The sequence below is a fragment of the Meriones unguiculatus genome, chromosome 18 (assembly GCF_030254825.1).
Source record: "Meriones unguiculatus strain TT.TT164.6M chromosome 18, Bangor_MerUng_6.1, whole genome shotgun sequence".
Taxonomy (NCBI): Eukaryota; Metazoa; Chordata; class Mammalia; order Rodentia; family Muridae; genus Meriones; species Meriones unguiculatus.
Genome location: NC_083365.1, coordinates 46,521,561 through 46,542,767, shown reverse-complemented (window position 1 = coordinate 46,542,767; position 21,207 = coordinate 46,521,561). Strand labels below are relative to the sequence as shown.

General features: G+C 42.6%; 1 protein-coding gene across 5 annotated transcripts in view; it reads right to left on the bottom strand.

Annotated features, from left to right (window-relative positions):
* Ttc17 (tetratricopeptide repeat domain 17) overlaps positions 1 to 21,207 on the bottom strand; it is a 102,923-nt gene that overhangs the window by 6,786 nt on the left and 74,930 nt on the right. For all 5 annotated transcript variants that reach the window (XM_021627320.2, XM_021627325.2, XM_060372181.1 and 2 more), the window contains 3 exons: positions 20,180 to 20,300; positions 18,131 to 18,290; positions 16,840 to 16,923 (listed from right to left, as the gene is read on the bottom strand). In XM_021627320.2, the coding sequence (XP_021482995.1) occupies positions 16,840 to 16,923; positions 18,131 to 18,290; positions 20,180 to 20,300 (365 nt within the window). The remainder of the gene's footprint in view (positions 1 to 16,839; positions 16,924 to 18,130; positions 18,291 to 20,179; positions 20,301 to 21,207) is intronic.

The window sequence follows — 21,207 nt, the reverse complement described above, 5'->3', positions numbered from 1 at the left end:
CCATGTCTATTAAAAACAGTTTACTCCCCCTTTAGAAAGAAAACTCCTGTCTTACATGAACTGTAACAAATATCCAAGGAAAAAGTAAGATTGATTCTCCACGAACTGTCTCAGAAGTGAAGTGGGAGTAACACAACCCAATTTAATATACATGTTCATTATTATGCTGACTCCAAACATAACAAAAACATTATGATAAAAGAAGAGCTGTGAGTCAAACTAAACCAAACTGAACTTCCTTCCTTCTCCCCGCTACTTACGATGTTGTCTTCCTGTGTAGCTCAAGCTGGCTTCAAACTCAGCCTCCAGAGTGCTCAGGTTTTCCTTCTTTAAACTGTTTGCCTCAGGTATTTTATCACAGTGCCAAAAAGTCTAACTCAAAAGGATTTCAGTTTTGTCATTTCTTTTAAAATCTACAACCATTAAGTATAGGTTAAGTCAGTATTCATAACTTTATCATCTTACTTTCTTAGGCGTTACTACACAGAAGTTCCTTGGGGGGCAGGACTCTTGGATGTGAACTTTTCTTAGCTTTTTATCTTTAAATGTCTTTATCCTTCCCTCACAGAAGGTCATATAATTCTAGGGGGTATGTGTTCTTTCAAAATTGGCATTTGCCTTTGACAGTACTAGCAAACAGGTTGTCATTTCAATCACCATCCCTCTGTAGGTGATCTGTCCTTTCCCAATCTCTATGATGTCAGAAATCCTTCAGTTTTCCTTCATTGATTTATCTTAAGCACTAAAAAGTGGTGTGCAGTAACTAAGCCCTCAGTAAATATCTGCTGAATGAGTAAATGAATGAATGGCTGCTTTGATATTAAGCTGTTCTGCCTCAAGTCCAAAGCCTAATTCTATAATCTGCGCTGTGGTCCTATGGCTTTAAGTCTGCAAATCGCCTTTCTCTGTTGTGAGCAGACTTCCTGTTATGTTCTGCGAATGTCCACCCTAGGGGACTAGAGGGCTGGTGGGGCAAGGAATGTTGTTCTTCCTGTTCAAATGAAATGCCACCCAGACTCACTCCAGCAACAGCACACAAAGCTGGGAGCACTAAGCTTCTCTAGAACAAGCCTCACTGCACCGCATCAGCAGCCAGACTGTGAGAAATAGGGTTCCAGCCATGCAGAATGCCTCCTACGGATCTGTAAGATAAGAGAGGCCCCAGCACTTGTCTTCTGCTACCCCTAGGCTGGAAGGATACTCTATAGCTGTTAGCCATCGTTTACCTCTGTGTTTCCTTTTCCCCCTTTTATCCTTCTTCAACAATGTAATCAGTTTTCTAAGTTAAGTTTGCTCTTCCAAAATACCTAGTGTTTTCTCTGTCTTCCTGACAGTACCCTGACTGAACAAATGCTTTTAAGGTTATCTCTGCCATAGTGGTTAGGCAGCTTTATTATACTGTATCCAGGTGTGGATCTTTCGTACTTATCTAGACATTTCCTGTCTACTGAATGACTTATCTCTTTGTCTCTTTATTTAATGCTCTTGCTTTTAAGTTCAGTGTTTTACTTGGCAATGCATTATCAACAGTGTGATGGTGAGAAGCTAGCAGAGTGGCCAGAGAAGATGAGCAAGATAGCACCAGGCAGGCTTGAGGCTAGCAGATATTCCAATACTCAGGAACTCTTTGGATAGAGGATCCACATAATTTCTTTTTTTAATTAAATTTTTATTTTTTATATTAATTACAGTTTATTTACTTTGTATTCCAGCTGTATCCTGCTCCCTCATTCCCTCCCAATCACACCCTCCCTCCCTCAACTCCTCCCTGCCCCTCTCTAAGTCCACTAACATGGGAGGTCCTCCTCCCCTTCCATCTGACCCTAGCTTAACAGGTCTCATCAGGACTGGCTGCATTGTCTTCCTCTGTGGCCTAGCAACGGTGCAGCCCCCAGAGGAAGGTGATCAGAGAGCCTGCCACTGAGTTCATGCCAGAGACAGTCCCTGTTACCCTTACTAACGAACCCACTTGGATACTGAGCTGCTATGGGCTACGTCAGAACAGAGGTTCTAGGTTATATCCATGCATGGTCCTTGGTTGGAGAATCAGTCTCAGAAAAGACCCCTGTGCCCAGATATATTTGGACCTTGTAGAGCTCCTGTCTTCTCCAGGTCTTACTAACTCCCCCTTATTTCATATGATTCCCTGCACTCTGCACAAGGTTTGGTTATGAGTCTCAGCATCTGCTTTGATACACTGCTAGGTAGAGTTTTTCAGAAGCCCTCTATGGTAGGCTCCTGTCCTGTTTCTTGTTTTCTCCTACTTCCAATGTCCATCCCATTTGTCTGACAGAGGGCTAATATCCAGGATATATATAAAGAACTAAAGAAGCTAAGAAGCAACGAATCAAGTAATCCAATGAAAATAATGGGATACGGAGCTAAAAAGAGAATTTTCTGCAGAGGAATATAGAATGGCAGAGAAACACTTAAAGAAATGCTCAATGTCCTTAGCCATCAGAGAGATACAAATCAAAACGACCCTGACATTTCACCCATCAGAATGACTAAGATCAAAAACTCAAGTGACAACACATGCTGGAGAGGTTGTGGAGAAAGGGGAACCCTCCTCCATTGCTGGTGGGACTGTAAACTTGTACAACCACTTGGGAAATCAGACAATTAGGCACCTTCTCAGACAATTAGGAATAGTGCTTCCTCAAGATCCAGCTATACCACTCCAAGGCATATATCCAAAATATGCTCAAGTACACAACAAAGACATCTACTCAACCATGTTCCTAGCAGCTTTATTCGTAATAGCCAGAACCTGGAAACAACCTAGATATCTCTCAAAGGAGGAATGCATACAGAAATTGTGGTACATTTACACAATGGAATATTACTCAGCAAATAAAAACAAGGAAATCATGAAATTTGCAGGCAAATGGTGGGATCTAGAAAAGATCATCTTGAGTGAGGTATCCCAAAAGCAGAAAGGCACACATGGTATATACTCACTTATAAGCAGATACTAGACCTATAAGATAGGATAAACATACTAAAATCTGTACACCTAAAGAAGCTAAGCAAGAAGGGGTAAGATGATCAATCCCCACATGATTTCTTACATGAAGCTTGTAAGTCACTAATTAGGTTCATCTAAGCCATCCACTATTGTGTGGCTAAAGTTCTTAATAATTACATTTTTAGTTTAAGGTGTTCCACTTTCAGCTAGTGTACACAGTGACCCCACCACTGGGGAAGTGAAGGCAGGAGGTTCAGGAACTCATGGTCATCTTCAATTCCACAGTGAGTTTGGGGTCAGCCTGGATTACACTAGATCCTCTTTAAAAATATCCCCTCTCCCCAAAAAACCCCACCAAAACCCTGCCAGTTAGGTTTTATTTATTCCTTTCTGATTTCATTTGATTTTTCATTCTTGCTATCAGAGGCTATTTTTTTGTTACTTTATAATGTTTAAATTTGTTTAGAATATATTATAATGGATGCTTAGAAAGTGCCAACATGGGTCAGCAAGATGGCTCAGCAGGTACAGGTGCTTGTTGCCAACTTTGACCACTTGAGTTTGGTTCCTGGAGTCCACATGACAGAAGAAGAAAATCAACCAGCAAGTTGTCAGCTGATCCCTGCATGTGCACACACGAGTAAGTGTAATTAAAGCTATGTAAAGTGCACACACAGTAAGAAAGCAGTGTAACAGCGCCATGTGCTCATCACTAGCTTCTGTATTGGCCAACCCGTTTTCTCTCTATCTGCACCCTCCATTATATTAAATGGAAGCAAATCCCAGTCTTTATATAATCTCACCAATACATTTTTCAGGGTACTGCTGAGGTAAAAACTCATAAGAAAGCCCATGGTTAATAAGTTACGTCTAAAATATTGCAACTTATTGTTTGATTTCATCAGTTGTTCATATTTCCCCCAATTGGATTATGAAAGTTCTGCTTTGCTGTTACAGTTTGAACAATAGTTTAAGTGAGGTCTACATACTGCAATTGGCTGGCACATTCCTCACATCTCATTTGATCTCTGGATCCTACCTACTTTTCTTCACCAATTATTTCTGCAAAGCAGTGGGGCTCCGTCCTATGAAGCCACCCCCGCACTCTCGCACGCTTCCCAGTGATTCCACCTAACATGCTCCTCTTTCCCAGCACTATTACGTATCAGGGACCAGACTGGGCTCTAATTTGACTTCTTAGGGTAGAGTAGGGCAGGAATATTTTCAGACAGTGCTTTGAGCTTTCAACATCGCTCACACACACACCGTGTCGCTATCTGTGTATGAAGGCAGTGACAAGAAGTACCATGTACCCATGAGCATGGCAACACCCATGACACAGTAGAACTATCATTCCTAGTGTTTTCGTTGGAACGTCCTATATAGTTTACACATCAGTTATTTGTTTATATCAAAGCACAGCTGATTTAGAAGGAAAAAATATATGCATTCTATTTTCCTCATTACTTACATTTTAATAAGTTGTTCTCATGCACCCTATACAAAAATTACCATAGCGAATTTATTAGTTTAAATACATGTAATAAGTTCCATTCACTGTACTTACTAATCTCATCACTCAAGTTACCGTCCAATGGGAGCTTATTTAAGTTGTGTCTGTGTGATTCTTTGTTAGACTTGGTGGGTGTGGTTTCCAAGGAGCTAGGGAGAGGCTCCATGGTCAATAGCATGTACTGTACTTGCAGTACCGTTCCCAGCACCCACAGGAACTCCAGCTTCAGGGGATCCTTTGCCCTCTGTGGCCTCTATGGGTACCTGTGACACACAGGTTCACCGAGGAATCCGTACATTTGCAGCAGTAAATGAATCTTTTTAAAAAGGTGATTTGTCCAAGGAATCCTGGTTCCTTTCAGTGTCACTCGGAGCTCAGACACCACAGTTGAGACACTGAGGTGCTTCTCAGAATGAGGCCAGGCCCTGCTGCAGTCTCCAGTACATGAAGATGGGAATGTGTATTTTACAAATGATACAACGTATTAGACAGCCTTACTTCTAGTTCTGATTCAGGAGCACAGGTGCTCTCTTAGCACACAAAACCTGTGATAACCAAATGTAACACCGGAACCTGTGACGCCACCAGAAGAAGCAGAGGACAGTTCCTGACACCACAGTAACTTTTATAGAGGAGCAACTCAAAAGCTCAGGTGATAAGGGGAAACCAGGTGACTGAGACTGCAAAGCTAACGGCAATCCACACTGTGAAGAGACGCGCCACCAGCAGGTTGGGTTGTTGGTTGACCCAGACAGCTTGGACTCACACCTTTGAGCCTGCACCCAGGAAATGGGACGCATGGAGGGAGAACTCCTCTGGACCAGCTCACAAAGGCAAATAGGACCATGTGACAACCGCACACATGCTGCAGTGGTGAGGGTGGCAGCTTGATGCAAATCTGGTGGCACAGAGGGGCTTCTGCAGAGGCATCTGAGAACATGTGAAAGGCTCAGAGTCTTGAGGGTGTGATGATGCTTATCGATCTGCGCCCAAAGTGGAGTCTAATTAATGTCATCTGATGACAGTTGGTGATAATTAATGGCAATGCAAACTCAATAATTCCCCAAGGAGATAATTACAGATGGGCACTTGAAGAATACTAAAGGGTAATGGCTATTTTAAAAAGTTGAAGGCAAGAGGACACAGAGATCTTTGCTATTCTGCCCATGGTCAACAGGAAGCAAGCACTCGGTGGCTCCCACAACCCTGTGCTAAGGCACCTGTTTGCTCAGACTAGTAGTATCACCTGAGAACAAAGTGGCAATGCAAATTGCAAGCTTGACCCTGGATGTACTAAATATGGGAGAGGGCCACATGGGCCCATCATTAGGCTTCAACAAGATTATGAGTCTGGTGTACCTTGAGTACTATAGAAAGCCACCAACTCACAGCAAAGGACTTTAGCCTGTGGAGCTACAATGGAAACAATGCTCGGTTAGCTTTTCAGGTCTTCTAATAAAGGGTGTTTAGAATGAACAGAGCTTATGGTGAAAATGACCCTTATTGACGAACTGTATCTGGATGGGGTAATTATAATAAAACATGAATATAACTTGTGAAGACCCCTAGCCTCCTCAGGATTCTAGGTCCATGAGACCATTAACAAAGAATAGGATGCTTAAATGGAACCTGAGAGACCTAAGATATGATGGATCATGTAACTGGATCCTTAGGCAGAGAATAATCTGTGCCGTTCACTTGGAAGTACACACCCACTGCCGAGTGGTAGCTCACTGTCTTTCCTGGCCCATGTCTATCTGAGAGAGGCCATATGTGAATGAGAAACGCTTAGCTGGACCCACTGCCTAAACTTGTCAACATAACCGCCTCTTTCCTGTGCACTCCGAAGGAAAGCCCCGGGCTTTACTCGAGAGGGGTTGTCTACTCCTTTGTCTGGCCTTATTTTCATTTATACCCAGTACTGATTTTGTCACATGCTCTTTGTTGTTTCTAGCATTTCTGAGCCTATCTATGATCATTTTCCTTTGGCCTGAAAAGACCCTGCTAGAGATTTTTTGAAGTCTGTTGATAACATACATTTTTCTGTCTTTGGTAGTCTAGACATCTTTTGGTGGTTTATTTAAACTTTATTTTATTTTATTTTTTTAAAGAATTGAGGCATAATTCACCTAGAAATACTGAGATCCTAAATGGGACATTTAACTTTGACAATTAGTCAAATACCCAACAATTCAGAAAGTCCCTTCCTGCTGCTTCTGTCTACACCTTCCCCAGGAAGCAGAACAACTTCTATCAGCACAGGTAGAACAAACCTAATTCTAGTTTGTGTCTAGAACCCCACAGATAGGGCTGAACACACACTGTGTGTGTGTGTGTCATGAGGTTGGTGGATGTATACTGGAGGAGGAGCATATGGACATGCATGGACACCAGAGGATATCTGGGTGTCATTTCTCAGGTGCCTGCATTGTTAGCTAAGACTCTCTGACATGCAGCTAATCAAGCAGGCTATCGGACTGGCCAGGAGCCCTGTGAATCCTGCATTTGCCTCTACAGCAATGGGATCATGAGCATGTGTTACCACGCCTGGCTTGTAGAATATAGGTTCTGGGGACTGAACTCATTTCCTCGTGTTTTCAGGGGTGTGATGGCTGATCTTGGTTGTCAACTTGACTGGCTCTAGAAGCAACTAAAATGCAAGCTTCTGCCCACTCGTAGGAGGAACTTTCTTGATTAGATTGTTTGAAGTGGAAGCACCATCCAAATGAGGGAAGTACCTTCTGGTGGCAGCCTACATAAAAGGTCATGGAAGAAGAAAATTTTGCATTTTGCCTGTTTGCCTTCAGTCGTGCTGGCAAGTTCATCTATCCTACTGCTGCAGCATTTCTTCATTGACATTAGAACCAGCTTCTGAGTTCTAATGTAGGATAAAGACCAGCAACTCTCCAGAAACTCTGCAGGCCTTGGTGACAGATGGGACCTTCTGAGATATCCAGGCTGGTGACCTGAGAAACTCTCAGATTCTCTAGTATGTGCTTAGTTAGAGTACCTCGGCCATATCCTATAAGCAATCTAACACCATATCAGCATAACTTCCTCTTGTACATGCACTCCTGTAGCCATGGGTTTTAACTTTAGTGGGTATTTTCCACTCATTTAATTCTCTGTCTCTGTCTCCATCTCTCTCATACATACTCTATCAGCTCTATTCCTCTAGAGAACCCTGACTAATACATATGGCAAACACTTTACAAAATGAGTAAATGCTTCTTTTATTAGCATATTTTTGAGTTTTGTGGATGTTGGCTCTTTTGGGCTGAACAGTATCCAGCTATGAATATGCCAGTGTTTACCCATTTGTCCGATGCCATTTGTCCGATGCAGTCCCAGTGTTCCAATTTCATTGGCAAGTATGAGTAGGGCTTAAATGAGGACTTTTGTGGACATATGCTTTCACATCTCTTTCAGAAATGTGTAGCAGTAATATTACTGAGTCATGTGATTTAAATTACAGTAAGCGGCCACTCTGTTTACAAAGCAATCACCCCACTTCATTTCCCACTGGCAGATGTGTACATCCTCTCCAACATTTGCCATTAATCTTATTCCTTTTAGACCTACATTTGTAAACGTGATTTCTTTGGGTTTTGGTTTACGTTTATAAGTGCGCTTTATAATTGCTGGGTTCAAATCCTGTGTTAGATACATAAGCCATGAACGCCTGGCTCTACTCTGTAGCTTGCCTCTTTTCTAAAGCATCTGTTGAAGAGCTTTAATTTTAGTGAGGTCTAGTCTTCCATTTTGCCTGCAGAGTTCATGCTTTTTGTGTTCTGGACTCTCCTACTCTAAGGACTCGAAGATCTCCAATGGTATCCCGACAGCTCTACTGCCTCGGCTTTGGTATTCATACCTATGACTTAACTCAAGTTGACTTTTAGGGACTACAGTGGAGGGTGGCCCCCGTATTTTAACAGTCATTTATTCAAGAAACATTTTCCCACTGAATACTGTGGGGCTTTGTGGCCTCTTATTTCTGTCCTGTGTGTCTGTCTGTCTGTCTGTCTGTTTCCCTGTATCACACACAGTGAAGAGTCCCTTTGTTCTGTGTGGTTTCTGAGGGAAATCTAGGACAGCAGTGTTTTCCTTCAGTAGCTGAGCTTCTTTTGCATTCTGCTCTGACTCCCATGTTGAGAAACTTGCTGTAGTTCATGTGAACATGACACCTTTCCCTCTGTCTTGTAAGGTTCTTGTGTTTTGTCCACAGTCACTATGATGTTATGCTGACAATTCTGTGTATTCACAATTTTGGATCCCAGACTTTCTTAATTCTATGGAAAATGTCCTTTATCATTGTTAGAAATGCTTAGTTCTTACTTCTTTCTCAAACATTGCTTCTGCAACTGCTCTCTCTTCTTCCTGGACTTACGCTGGACTCTGAGGTTGTTTGTTCTTTTCTTGGATGTGCCTCATGTCTTCTAACCCTCATGTGAATGCTCCTTAAATACCTTTAACTCTTTATTCCAGGTTGGATATTTTCTAATATCTCATGTTAATGTGTTTTATCTCCATACCTATGACTAATCTTATGTTCCAATGTCTACTCTGACTTCATAAAATTTATGATCATCATTTCTAAATGTGCAATATGGCAGTGCTTCAAGCACTACACTGTATACAATCAATCTGCAAGACTTTTCCATCTGAAAGCTGAAACTACATTAAACAGCAGCTCCTTCCCTCTGGTCTCTGCCAGGGCACTATCACTGTACTCCAATGTCTGATATGTGTGTTTGACTGTTCTGATACATAAGTGGAATCATTTAGTATCTGACCTTTTCCAGCAGACTTGGTTAGCATTCCTCCTTGAAACTTACCTATGCTGTAGAAGATGGCAAAGATTCCTTCCTTTTTAATGGCTGAGTCCTTGTATTTATATACGTTTCATTTGGCCATCCCTTTGTTGATGCACATTTAGACTGATCCTACAACTTGGCCACATGGAAGAGTACTGCTACAAACACAAGTGTACAAGTATGTCCTTGAGACAATGCTATCAACTGCTTGACTATGTACCAGGCTGTGCGCATCTATCTTTAGGAAGACCCATGACATATATTTTTATCCCACAGCATCAGTAAGATTTTACGTTCCTTCCTCTCTCTCTCTCTCTCTCTCTCTCTCTCTCTCTCCCTTTCATGCCTGTGTCTGCATGTACATATGCACACACACGTTGTAACACTCATATGGAGGTCAGAGGGCAGCTTATGTTAGTTCTCTTCTCTACCATGTGGATCCCAGGGGTCAAACTCAGGTCATTAGGCTTGGTGGCAGATGCTGAGCCACAGTTTTATTCTCACAGAGAGCATCTGTCTTCTCCTGACACAGCTGGGCAAGGGATGGCTGACTTAATTCCATTCCTGAGAGTTGAGTTTTGGCTGCTATACCAGGGGACAAAGTCTGCTCCCTGATTTGGGTTCTTTTTAAAGGCACAAATATCCAGGCTTTCCAAATGAAACCCTGGGATATTTATCAGAAGCCTGTCTTCAATGGCGAGTTGAGAACTGGAAGTCTTGCCTTCATAGTAGGGTGAGACTGTCCCAGATGTTTCCATGGCTTTTAGCTCAGCTTTCTGTCTTTGTGTTTTGTTACTGAGGTTGCCAGTATGCTGTGGGGATGAGTGGGCTCAGCAGCCCACTTCTCACTGAGACCACCAGTTTATCTCTCTAGCCCAGTCATCACCCCATCACCCCACCACCCCTGCCATATAATCCTTTAACATGAAAAGCTTTATAGTTTCTGGCCTCTTTCTGTCTTATGATTCAGTCTGAATATTTTCATCATTTCTTCCTTCATTAACCATCTCTTCTATTATGTTTAGCCTATCATAACAGATACTGACATTTCTTCCTTTTAGGAGCTCCTTACAAATTAAGCTTAAAAACCCTGAAACTATAGCTCCTAGGTTTACATTTGCCATTTCACTTTGGTTATAGTCTTTATGCAAATGGTAGTTTTTAATACTTACGTAATTTGTTAACCTCTTCCCATTCTGCATGTGAATTCTGAGTTATTCAGGAAATGTTTGCCACATTCAGGTCCCAGAGGGACCCCACATTCTATCTGTACTTACGTGAGATTCGTTTTTATATTGGTTTATGTCTGCAATCCACTTAGTACTTATCTCAGCGCAAGTGTAAGGAATGGATTTAATCTTACCTGTTTCCTATCCAGCATAAAACATGCATTTTTCTGTGCTGGGGTGCTGCCTTTATATGCTGAGCTGCCACACGCAATTAGCTTTCTGTCCTTTCTCATCAGTCTATGTGTTCATGCACTACTATTAAACAGTTTTAATTAAGGACTTCATGTATGTTTAATATGAGGTTAAATCCTCCTCTTCTCCAACTATTCTTTTTCACAGTCTGCCTGGTAATTCTTCATTGTTCACGGTTGTGGATAAACTTACAATTAGCTTGTCTGGTGCTGGAGAAAACACAGCACTTTTATTGTTATTGCTAAAAATCACAAATTAACTTGGGAAGAACTAACATTCTTACGCTGTAGGGACTTTACAATCAGGAAAATACACAGCTGTATTTTTCCATTTGTTATATCTTTCAGCATTGTTTTAGATTTTCCCTCAGTGTTAGAAATCTTTTATAAGTTTACAATTTCTTCATATCTATATGAAAAAACTAATTTTTATTTTTTACAGTTTTACTTATTTTCTAGCTTAATATATTTGGTCAGATATATCAAATGATTTCAAATTTTGGAATGCTGTTTAAACTTTTTTAAATTTTTATTTCTATTAATTACAGTTTATTCACTTTGTATCCCAGCTGTAGTCCCCTTCTCCCTCCCCTCTTAATCCCACACTCTTCTTCTCCTACTCCCCAAGTCCAATGATAGGGGAGGTCCTCCTCCCCATCTGACCCTAGCCTATCAGGTCTCATCAGGACTGGTTTCATTGTCTTCCTCTGTGGACTGGTAAGGGTGCTCCCCCCTTAGGTGGAGGTGATCGAAGAGCCAGCCCATGAGTTCATGTCAGAGATGGTCCCTGTTCCTAATACTGGGGAACCCTCTTGGACACTGAGCTTCCATGGGCTACATCTGTGCAGGGGTTCTAGATTTTCTCTATGCACGGTCCTTGGTTGGAGTATCAATCTTGGAAAAGACCCCTATGCCCAGAGGTTTTGGTTCTGTTGCTCTCCTTGTGAAGCTCCTATTCCTTCTAGGTCTTTCTATCCCCCCCCCCCTCCTTTTTTTTTCCATAAGATTCCCTGTACTCTGCCAAAAGTTTGGTTATGAGTCTCAGCATATGTTTTGATACCCTACTGGGTAGAGTCTTTTAGAGGCTCTCTGTGGTAGGCTCCTGTCCTATTCCCTGTTTTCTTTCTTTTCCAATGTCTGTCCCATTTGCCTTTTTGAAAGAGGACTTACCCAGGGTCCTCCTTGATTAGCTACTTTTTTTTTTTTAACTAATTAGGTATATGACCCTCTTTCCTCTTTTCATTTATTTATTTTGATTTTTGAGACAGGATTTCTCTGTGTTGCTTTGGCTGTCCTGGACTCACTTTGTGGACCAGCCTGGCCTTGAACTCACAAAGATCTGCTTGCCTTTGCCTCTCCAAGTACTGGGATTACAGGTATGGGACACCATGCACAGCTCTCTTCCTTTTTCTTAGGCACTTGTAAATAAGGAAGTGCCCTGTCCCTGTCTTAAAAACAAAACAAAAAAAATGAGCCTGTCATTTTCAGATATGATGTTCTGCATATGTCATGTGGGTCAGGTGTACAATTGCTATTTTTTCCTGTTTTTCAGCTATTACAAGATGTTTATTAAAACCTACCTAGATAGGTAGGTTTTATTTTAAGTAAGTCCATGCTTACACTGTATGCATTTCAGAGCCATGTTATTGAATACAAACAGTTAATAGGGATCATCCACATTGTATTAATTAACTAGCTTCCTTTGCTGTGCCAAACTGACTTAACCTTGGTGATTTAATGAAATAGAGATTTGTTATTTGCATAGTCTGGAGACAAAAAACCCAGATCAGCATCACTGTGCAAAACCATGATCAGCAGGGCTGAACTACCTGCATAGGACTGTGGGGAGAGTCATTTCCTATCTCCTTTGGCCTCTGGTGGTGACTGGCAAATGGGCTCTTATATCTGAGTTATATTTCCTCTTTACTTGAAGGCTACCTGTGCATACATTGCCTTCCTATACAAACCAGAATAACATTTTCACCTCTCAATTCTGAAAATATTCACTGCAAAATTTCCCCTTTGATCTAAGGTACCTTTCATAGACTCTAGTGAAGTGGAAGACCAGTGGAAGCACATGATGTTTTGCTGTGAGCTGTCTGTGCGAGAGGTGTGATTTTGGCCAGCTGAGAACTTCCAGGAGTAAACTCTCAGGAGAGGAGATATATAGAAGCCCATGGACAATGAGAAATTGCTTTTTGAATCGATATCATTGTGCTGATAGTCATGCTTCGTCACTTGACTTCGCAGAGAGAAATGTTCCAGAGAATTTCTCGGGGAAATCCAACTGAGTCTTTCTGCTTTCACTGACTTGTCATGATCTGAATTGTGCTGATTCGTGTTGCTGTTTGGTGTTGGCCTTTGGACTGGACTGCTGGTGTCTGGACAACGAAGAGTGGACTCATCCCAAGGAACTACTTCTAAGGTCTATAACCCTCTTTATCTAATAACCTCTTTCTCCCCTACCTCTAGTCAGTAGATGGAAGGGAGGTGGAAGCATTTAAGAACCCTAAATAAAGGGGTCAGGAAAAATCTAAGCCCACACTCTAGGGATTCAGATAAGGACACCTTTTTGGGAGTAACTACTCAGCTTACTGTACCTCTTTGTCCTTATGAAATACCACTTTAACTCCACTAATGTTTTTCCTCTCAATGTGTCCTTGAGATAAGAGTGCAGTGATCCTCAACTCTTTGTTGTCACTGTTTCCATCATGTCATATTTCATCTGTACTTTCAACCTTTTCATATTCAGATATTTAAAGTGTCCCTTCTAAGCAGCAAGCGGCTAGATTTAAAAAGCCAATGACAATGACTTACATTTTTGCCTTGGTGCCCATCTCCTGATGCGTCCGTTTCTGTCACTAGTTTGATGTTTCTATGTTCTTACCTTTCTTGACTTCCTTCAATTTAATCAAACACTTCATGCTATTGCATTTTCCTTCTCCTAAACTGCATTTTAAAATAATTTAGGTAGTTAGCCTATGTACATGTAAATTATTACTCTTACAATCTGACACCAGTTAAATAGTAGGGCTTTAAACCCTGCTTCCTGCTCTCTCCTCCCTATGCAACAGCTACCGCACATTTCTGATGGTCCAAAGAGCGAGGTGCTGAGGTGCTGCCATCAACCATTCCTTTGTGTAGTCACTTAAGTTTTACTTTTTGTTGCCCATTTCTTGCCTATCCATACTTCTACCTGAGCTTATTTTCCTACAGATCTCCCTTCACATTTTATCACTTTAAATCTACTAGTAGGAAATATTCTCAGCTTTTGATCAAGCGAACATATCTACCTATCCCCTCAGCTTCTGAAGAATACTCTGGCTGGCACAGAATTCTAGGTCCGCCATTTTCTTTATGTAGCACTATAATATGGCTTCTGGTTTCCACGAATTCCACCAAGGCACTACTGGTCTCACTCTTGCTTCCCTGAAGGACTAAAGGTGGGAAATGTATATTCTGAGCAGAGCCTTGAGTCAGGCACTTTGTATGACTAATGTAGAGACAGCTGCAGCTGGAGCTTGGTCAACTCTTGTTCTCACAGCCTTCCTGGGAGGCATCAAATACATGCATGGAGTAGTCTTGGGTGTCTTGCCTGGCAAGTGGGCAAGAACTGTGAAGAGATGGACGGCTGCTCTCTGTACCAAGTCTGGAGTGCTGTACCACCAACCACCAACACTAACAAAAAAATTGTGCTTCTCCTGTCTCCTTAAGCTTGTGGTTTCCAGTGGGTTTGGTATTTGCATTTAAAATCTTGTATTTTAAATCTTATTAAAGTTTATGTAGGTGTATCTTGAATGCAGCACTTGCAGGCTGTGCAGAGCAAATGCCATCATGGGCAGCTTCTCAGAAGGGGCACATGGGAGCAACAGCCACTGCAGGGTCACCACCATTTGCCTACAGACTTTATATTCACAGTCAACTTGGTAGCTCAAGGCTCACAGTTTTTTCCTTCAGCATCCTAAATATATTACTCCACTGACTTCTGGAATTGTGTCCTTGTTAAAAACCCACTAACACGAGTCTATTCAATAATATTCAAATACATTTTCTTAAAAAACACTTTCAGAGACAGGTGAGATGGTGCAGCAGGTAGAGCCATTCATACACAAGACTGAAGATCTAAGTTTGACCAAAGAACCCACAAGGTGGGAGGAGCCAATTCCTAATAATTGTCTCTGAGCAACACATAGGTATGCTGTGTATATCTGCATTCAGTGCACAAGACCCCCACACACAAATAAGGGGGGGAGAAGAGAATTTTATTAGAATTTTTCTTCATTTCCTATTTATTTTTTTGGGGGGATGGGAAGGGAGGAGGGCTCTGGTTTGTGTTTTTGAAACAAGGCCTCACTCTCCAGTCCATGTTGGCCTTGAACTCACTATGCAGCCCTGGATGCTCTTAAACCTGGAATTCTCCACCCACAGCTCTGCCTCCTTTTGATAAAGAATGATCCTTTCTATGTTCTGTTTCCCTTGGGTATTATCCAGTGGGCTTGCTTGTGTTACGTCTTCTTCTGTCTTCATCTGGACATAATTTCCTTCATTTGTAATTCTTTTGACTGTGCCATTGTTTCTCTTTCAGACCGCTCTTTTGCCTGTGTCTCATTTTCTGGCTCTCCCAAGCCTAGCTATGTTGCTCTTGCAGACTTGCTGGCTCAGAGTGGGGGTTGCGGGTCAGCTCCACTAGCCCTGGGCTCCTCATCATCCTCCAGACCCAGCAGCCTCTAAGCTCCAGCCCCGCTCTCAGTGAGCTCACTCTCACACTTGGGGTCCTGTCTGTGTGGATGCACTGTTCTGAAGTGGGGTGATCTCTCCTGGAGACTGAACTGCTGTGTCAGGAGAGAAGTGTCAAGGACTATCTCTTGCTTCATTAAAATAGAATAATTTGCTTGGATAAGCATTGTTGCTAACTCCTTTGGATCAGTTTCTGTCACAGAAGATGCACTTTTAACCAGACATATTTTACAGAATTAAAAGAACTTGCCAAGTCTTATTTAATTCTAGCTTGGGTTACATTTTTTTTCCCCTATCGTGTTTTCTTCCATTCTTTTTGATTATCTCTTCCATTTTACTTTTTCCACCCTGTACCTCCCTTCCTGTGTTCATCTGTATTCTCCTGCTGCTACCTCCAATCTGCCATCCCTCCTGTGACTCTTTCTCCTGTTTGCTGGCATTCAGGCTGAGAATCCTGTTTTCACACCCTTTGCTAACCTCTCCCTGCATTTTTAGTTTTGCTCTGCAATCTTGATTCATAAAGTCAGCTGTTTCACATTCTTTTTAAAATTCATGGCAAGAAGTCAGGATTAAATTGTGCTTTTGGCCCCCACAGGAATTTTCGGCTGCGTTCTCTCTAGTGAGCCTTCCTGTTCCTTTTTATGGTGGTCCTGAGGATGGATCACTACTGTACCTGCTGTTTGCCTGACCCAGGATTTTCCTTTCTGGTAGTGGACTTCCAGGGACATATTCAGAAATGGCCATCACAGCCTGTCTTATGCCTCCACTTTCCATATGCCTTTTACGTTGACCTCAAGCCATTTCCGCAACCCTTACTTCTATTTATTTATCTGTAGATCACATTTGTGCCCTATCTTCATTACAGACAACCCCGGTGTGTAACACCCAAAAGAAGGCAGCTGTTATAACATCCTGTCATGTTCACAATGAAGTGAGTTGCTCCCCTTATTGACTGTTATTGAGTAACCTCTTCAATATCAGACAGGACTAGATTCTTAGCTACGGAGTAATCAAAATTAAAAGGTAACTCCCCTTCTCTAAAAGTATCACACAAACACAGGTAAGTCATCTTAGCCATTTCAGGTACCTTCTCCGAGCTGGAGGAACTGCAGGGTTGTAAATGTGCTTCAGGACTGAGTAAAAAAGCTACTTCACAAGGTATTTCCTGTCCATCATGTTCTGTTTCTCCGTGCCACATACTGAGCTACTTCCTATACCCAGGTTCCCCATTTCCCCAGCAGCACTGCCTCTCAATACCCAGGCAGAGGAAAGAAGGCATCAGGTCACTTTAGTGACAGGCAGAAGAGGTGAGAATCATGTAGGGACCAATAGTCTAGAAAGAAGTCAGAGGTTAGGCAACAATTTCTAGTTATCTTGGGAGACTTACTTTTTCCAAAACCTTGGCGATTCGGGTGCCTATTTGTTCAAGCGATTGTTGCGGATATTGGTCCTTGCCAAGATTCTGTAATACCTGGAATAGAAGGAGAGGGGCTGAAAATGAGACCAGATTTGGATGCTGTTGAGCTAGGGGCAGAGTATGACATCAAAATGGTTTTTTTGGGACATTGCTGTGCAGCCATTCTGTGGAAGACACACTTAAGCTGACTCTGACAGCCCATGGTCCTCTCCCACTTAGTGGAAATTACAGATACAGAAAACACAGTTATTGCAACATTCGAAAATAAGGGTAACAGAACTACTTACAGTTCTGTCACCTGCACAGGCACTGTTAATACCCTCACATAGATTCAGATATTTGCCATGTGTGTATGTGGTGTGTGTGCATACTGTAATCATAAAATATATTCCTGACTTTTCTTCATGCCAATAAATACATGTCTTAGTTATGGTTTCTATTGCTGCAATAAAATACCATGACTAAAGCAACCTGTAGAGGAAAGGGTGTATTTCAGCTTACAACTCTCAGGTCATACTCCCCAGGAACTCAAGCAGCTCAGGAACCTGGAGGCAGGAGCTGATGCAAAGGTCTCAGAGGAGTGCTGCTTACTGGCTTGCTCCTAACGGCTTGTTCAGCCTGCTTCCTTATAGAACCCAGGACCACCAGCCTTGGGGTGGCACTGGCCACGGGGAGCTGGGCCCTCCCACATCAATAAAAAAAAAAACAAACAAAAAACGTACCAGAGGCCAGTCCGGTGGGAACATTTCTTAACTGAGGTTCTCTCTTCTAAAATGATTCCAGCTTGTGTCTAGTTGACATAAAAATGACCAGCAGGACATTTCTACTGCATCTTTCCTAATTATGCCACTGTCTACTGGGTGCTATGTTATTTAACTTACTCTTTAACACGTGTACCTGTGGCATGTCTTCCAGTTCTTTCTTGAGGTACAGTTTTTACTAGGGATATGCTGGGTTGGTCTTCCTGCCTTTCTTAACAATGTCAACAGAAAAATAACTGCCCCAAAATGTCTCTCCTCTGAGCCTTTCTGTGGGAAAGCAGAAGCTGGCTCACCCTGAGGGGTACGCTGGTTACCATCATAAGAAGGACAAGCTCTGGCCTGAACAGAATTGAGCTTGGCTGAAAGCTACTGTGATCAGGGCCAACTAAAGAAAAATAAAGCAAAAAGAGCCCTGGTCACTCACTCTTGCTTTCTGCTGTCAGCTACATCCTGGCTGTCAGGCCAACATTACATCAGCCTGAACAAGGCTGAGTACTCACCTCTGTTAGCTGGCTCTCCCCCGTGTAGTGTAGGCTGGCTCTGTTGGATACTCCATGTAGGTGGTCCAGGGTATGCATGCTTGTGGGGAGATTACCATTGCACAGTGGTTCCATTGCTGGCTGCTGTATGGGTGTGGCAAAGTCTATGTGTTCTGTGATGCTGGAAAATGGGGATGACCACATCAGCCATGGAAATCCAAGTTGGGAGAGAGAGCTCTAACAATCAGCACAGCTAACTTCCATAGGGGACTTCTCACCTGGGAGCGTTTGAAATGAGTGGGTTTTCTCCTAGGATTTCTGCTTTTAGGGAACAGATAGCAGTAAGGCAAATACTGCTTTCTCCAGCCCCCTTTTCCTTTACAAACAGAAGCACACTTACTGCTCAAAGAAAAAAGTCATCTAAAAGTTAAGACAGTAAATTTTATGCAGATCCAACTGTACATTCATTGCACTGGGTGTCAGATACAAGTACTTTGCTTCATGACCTGAAGAAGTTATTTTTTTTTTTAAATATTTTGACAAGTTTAAATTATGTATATACGTGCATCTCTGTATGGGCATGTGCACATGTGTGTAGGTGACCAGAGATGTCCCTGGTGCTGGAGTGAGTGGCTTATGGGTTCTGGAAACCAGTCTCTGGTTTTGCTCTATTTCTCTAGCCTGAGAGGCTACTTCTCAAAGGCTAATAACCAAACGAACAATCACATGCACTAATACTGAAATTTGGCACTACCAAAACTTACTCCAAAAAAAAAATTAATTTCTATTTTGGTAACGTTTATTGCTCCATTGATTATTTATTCCAAACTGACCACATATCAGATACCAACACATGCAATCCTACATGTTATGTTGCTCATGTCTTGGAAGGAGTATGATTCCAGTTGTGATGTCATAAAACATACAGTGAAAATGTGCTCATAAGGGAAGACATCTCTTCTGCACCATGAGGAAGGGTGATTGTGATAGCTTTCCTGAGGCAACAGAACTCAAAGGCCTCGTGGTAAAGGCTGTGACTGGGTGGGGGCCCAGGAGCAGAGCAAGAAGGCCTGCCTTACATCCAAACTCTCATAGTAGGGAGCAAATGGACAAAACAGAGGCAGGCATGAGCAGGGGAAGAGGCCTAGTTAGGAGGTTACGCATGTGCCTGGGTGGCAGTAGAGGATGAAGGAAAGCAGACGATTCTGAAATAGTCTCAGGGAGTAGAAGTAGTAACTGATGAGGTTTGAGAGATAAGGAAAAGAATTACTAAGGATAATATCCAGATTTCTGGCCTCAACACGGATGAACGTATTTCCTAAGAATATGAAATGGGGGAGCTGGAGTGATGACTCATGGGTTAGGAGCACACACTTCTCTTGCGGCTTCAGTTCCCAGTGCCCATATCAGGTGGCTCACTGTTGCCTGCCACTCCAGCTCCAACGGACTCTATGTCCTCGTCTAGACTCCATGGACACCTGAATTCACACATGCACATACCCGCACACATACACGTCATTGAAAAATAAGTTATGTGTCTTCTTGAGCTTGTGGGTGCAAATAAGTCTGGGGCTTTGAGGAACGGTCTGGGGTGGAAATAGAAATTTGGGAGGGGTCACTGCATCCATGGTGAAGGAAGTTCTAAGAGCAGTCACTCCAACTAGACATGACTGTGAACAAGGTTAGCAGGGCTTGGGGAATGCCAACACTTCCAGGGCGCGAAGTCAGCAAAAGCCCCCTTGCTCCTTGTATCTTCCCAGGTGTTAAAATGCATGTCTATGTAATGGCTTCTGCATTTCTATAAAAAGGATCTGGTCTTCAACATGAGCTATGCCACCCATGACTTCTGACAGCTTGCACGGTGCAAGTGAAAGCATCTGGGCTGGGGGTGCATTTACCACTCTTTGAGTGGACTGAGGCCATCGAGGCTGTGGGTAGCAATGGTCATGCTCTGCTGACCAAAGGGCTAGAAGTGGCCTTTGATGACACAAGACATGCTGGAGTCGGCTGAGGCCTTGTGGTTCACTGGTAAGGAAATTCCATGAGTAAGGTCATGCCAAAGATACTCACTCAATGTTTTTTGAAGAAACTGCCAGCCAGGTGCTCACAATGGCAGTTAGCTCTACCCAGCGGACTTTGAGGCACTCATCTGGACTGGGCCACCCCAGACTCTGGTAGTCATGTTTTTTTCCTGGAAGGAAAGTATGTCATGAATGGACACAGTACAAAGGCATGAAAGCTAAGCTGCTGGCTTCCCTAGCGATGACATCACCCAAACTGGTATGTTCGGTGGTGCCCGTTTCTCTTCTTGTCTTTAGAATGCGGGCCATGGAAAAACAGATCCAATTAAAATCTCAGCATTTGTGGCAATGGGAATAAAAATGCTCTCTGAAGAAGGCCTTATTTTCAAAGATGATGAAATAAAAATCAAATCCTGTGTTGTATTTGAAGCTGGTCAACATGAGATAAGGACTTATATACTCTTAGATACTAACATTCTTAACATGGTTCATTTTGCCCTTCTGGGTTTTGATTTTATGAGGATAACTATGACTTAATGGGAAGCAGGCATCCAGCCCTGGCACTGTGACAGTTTGGGATGGACTTTGTTGTAGGGATACTGTAGTGCACTCAAGGACATTTTAGCAGCACCTAGACCTCAACCATTAGATTTCAGTAGCACAACTTCCCCAAGAAATGTCACAAACTGCCAAATATTCCATGGGTGTGAAATCACCCCTGACAGAAGCACTGCTAGTGTCAGAATGGGATCTGTGACAATAAGGTCATCATGTATGAGTGTTTCCTATGTGTTCAGAGGCTGTGCTCAGTGTCTGCAGCTCCAGACTTCATTAGGCTTCCATCCTCACAGCTCAGAGGTAGAAGCAGGTGATGAGTGACTCAAAGTTCTCTGGCTATAGCGGGCAGAGGCAGAACCCAGACACATCTGACTCTAACATGCATGTTTCCACTTCCTGTGCTAGCAAAGGCACCTCCTGTTCAGGTCGAGTCCTTTTCTTAAGAGCAAGTCCCCAAGAAGGAGCAAAACCACATCTTATCTGAGAGGCTTCTGATGGGGATGGGCAAGAAGGAGAAGC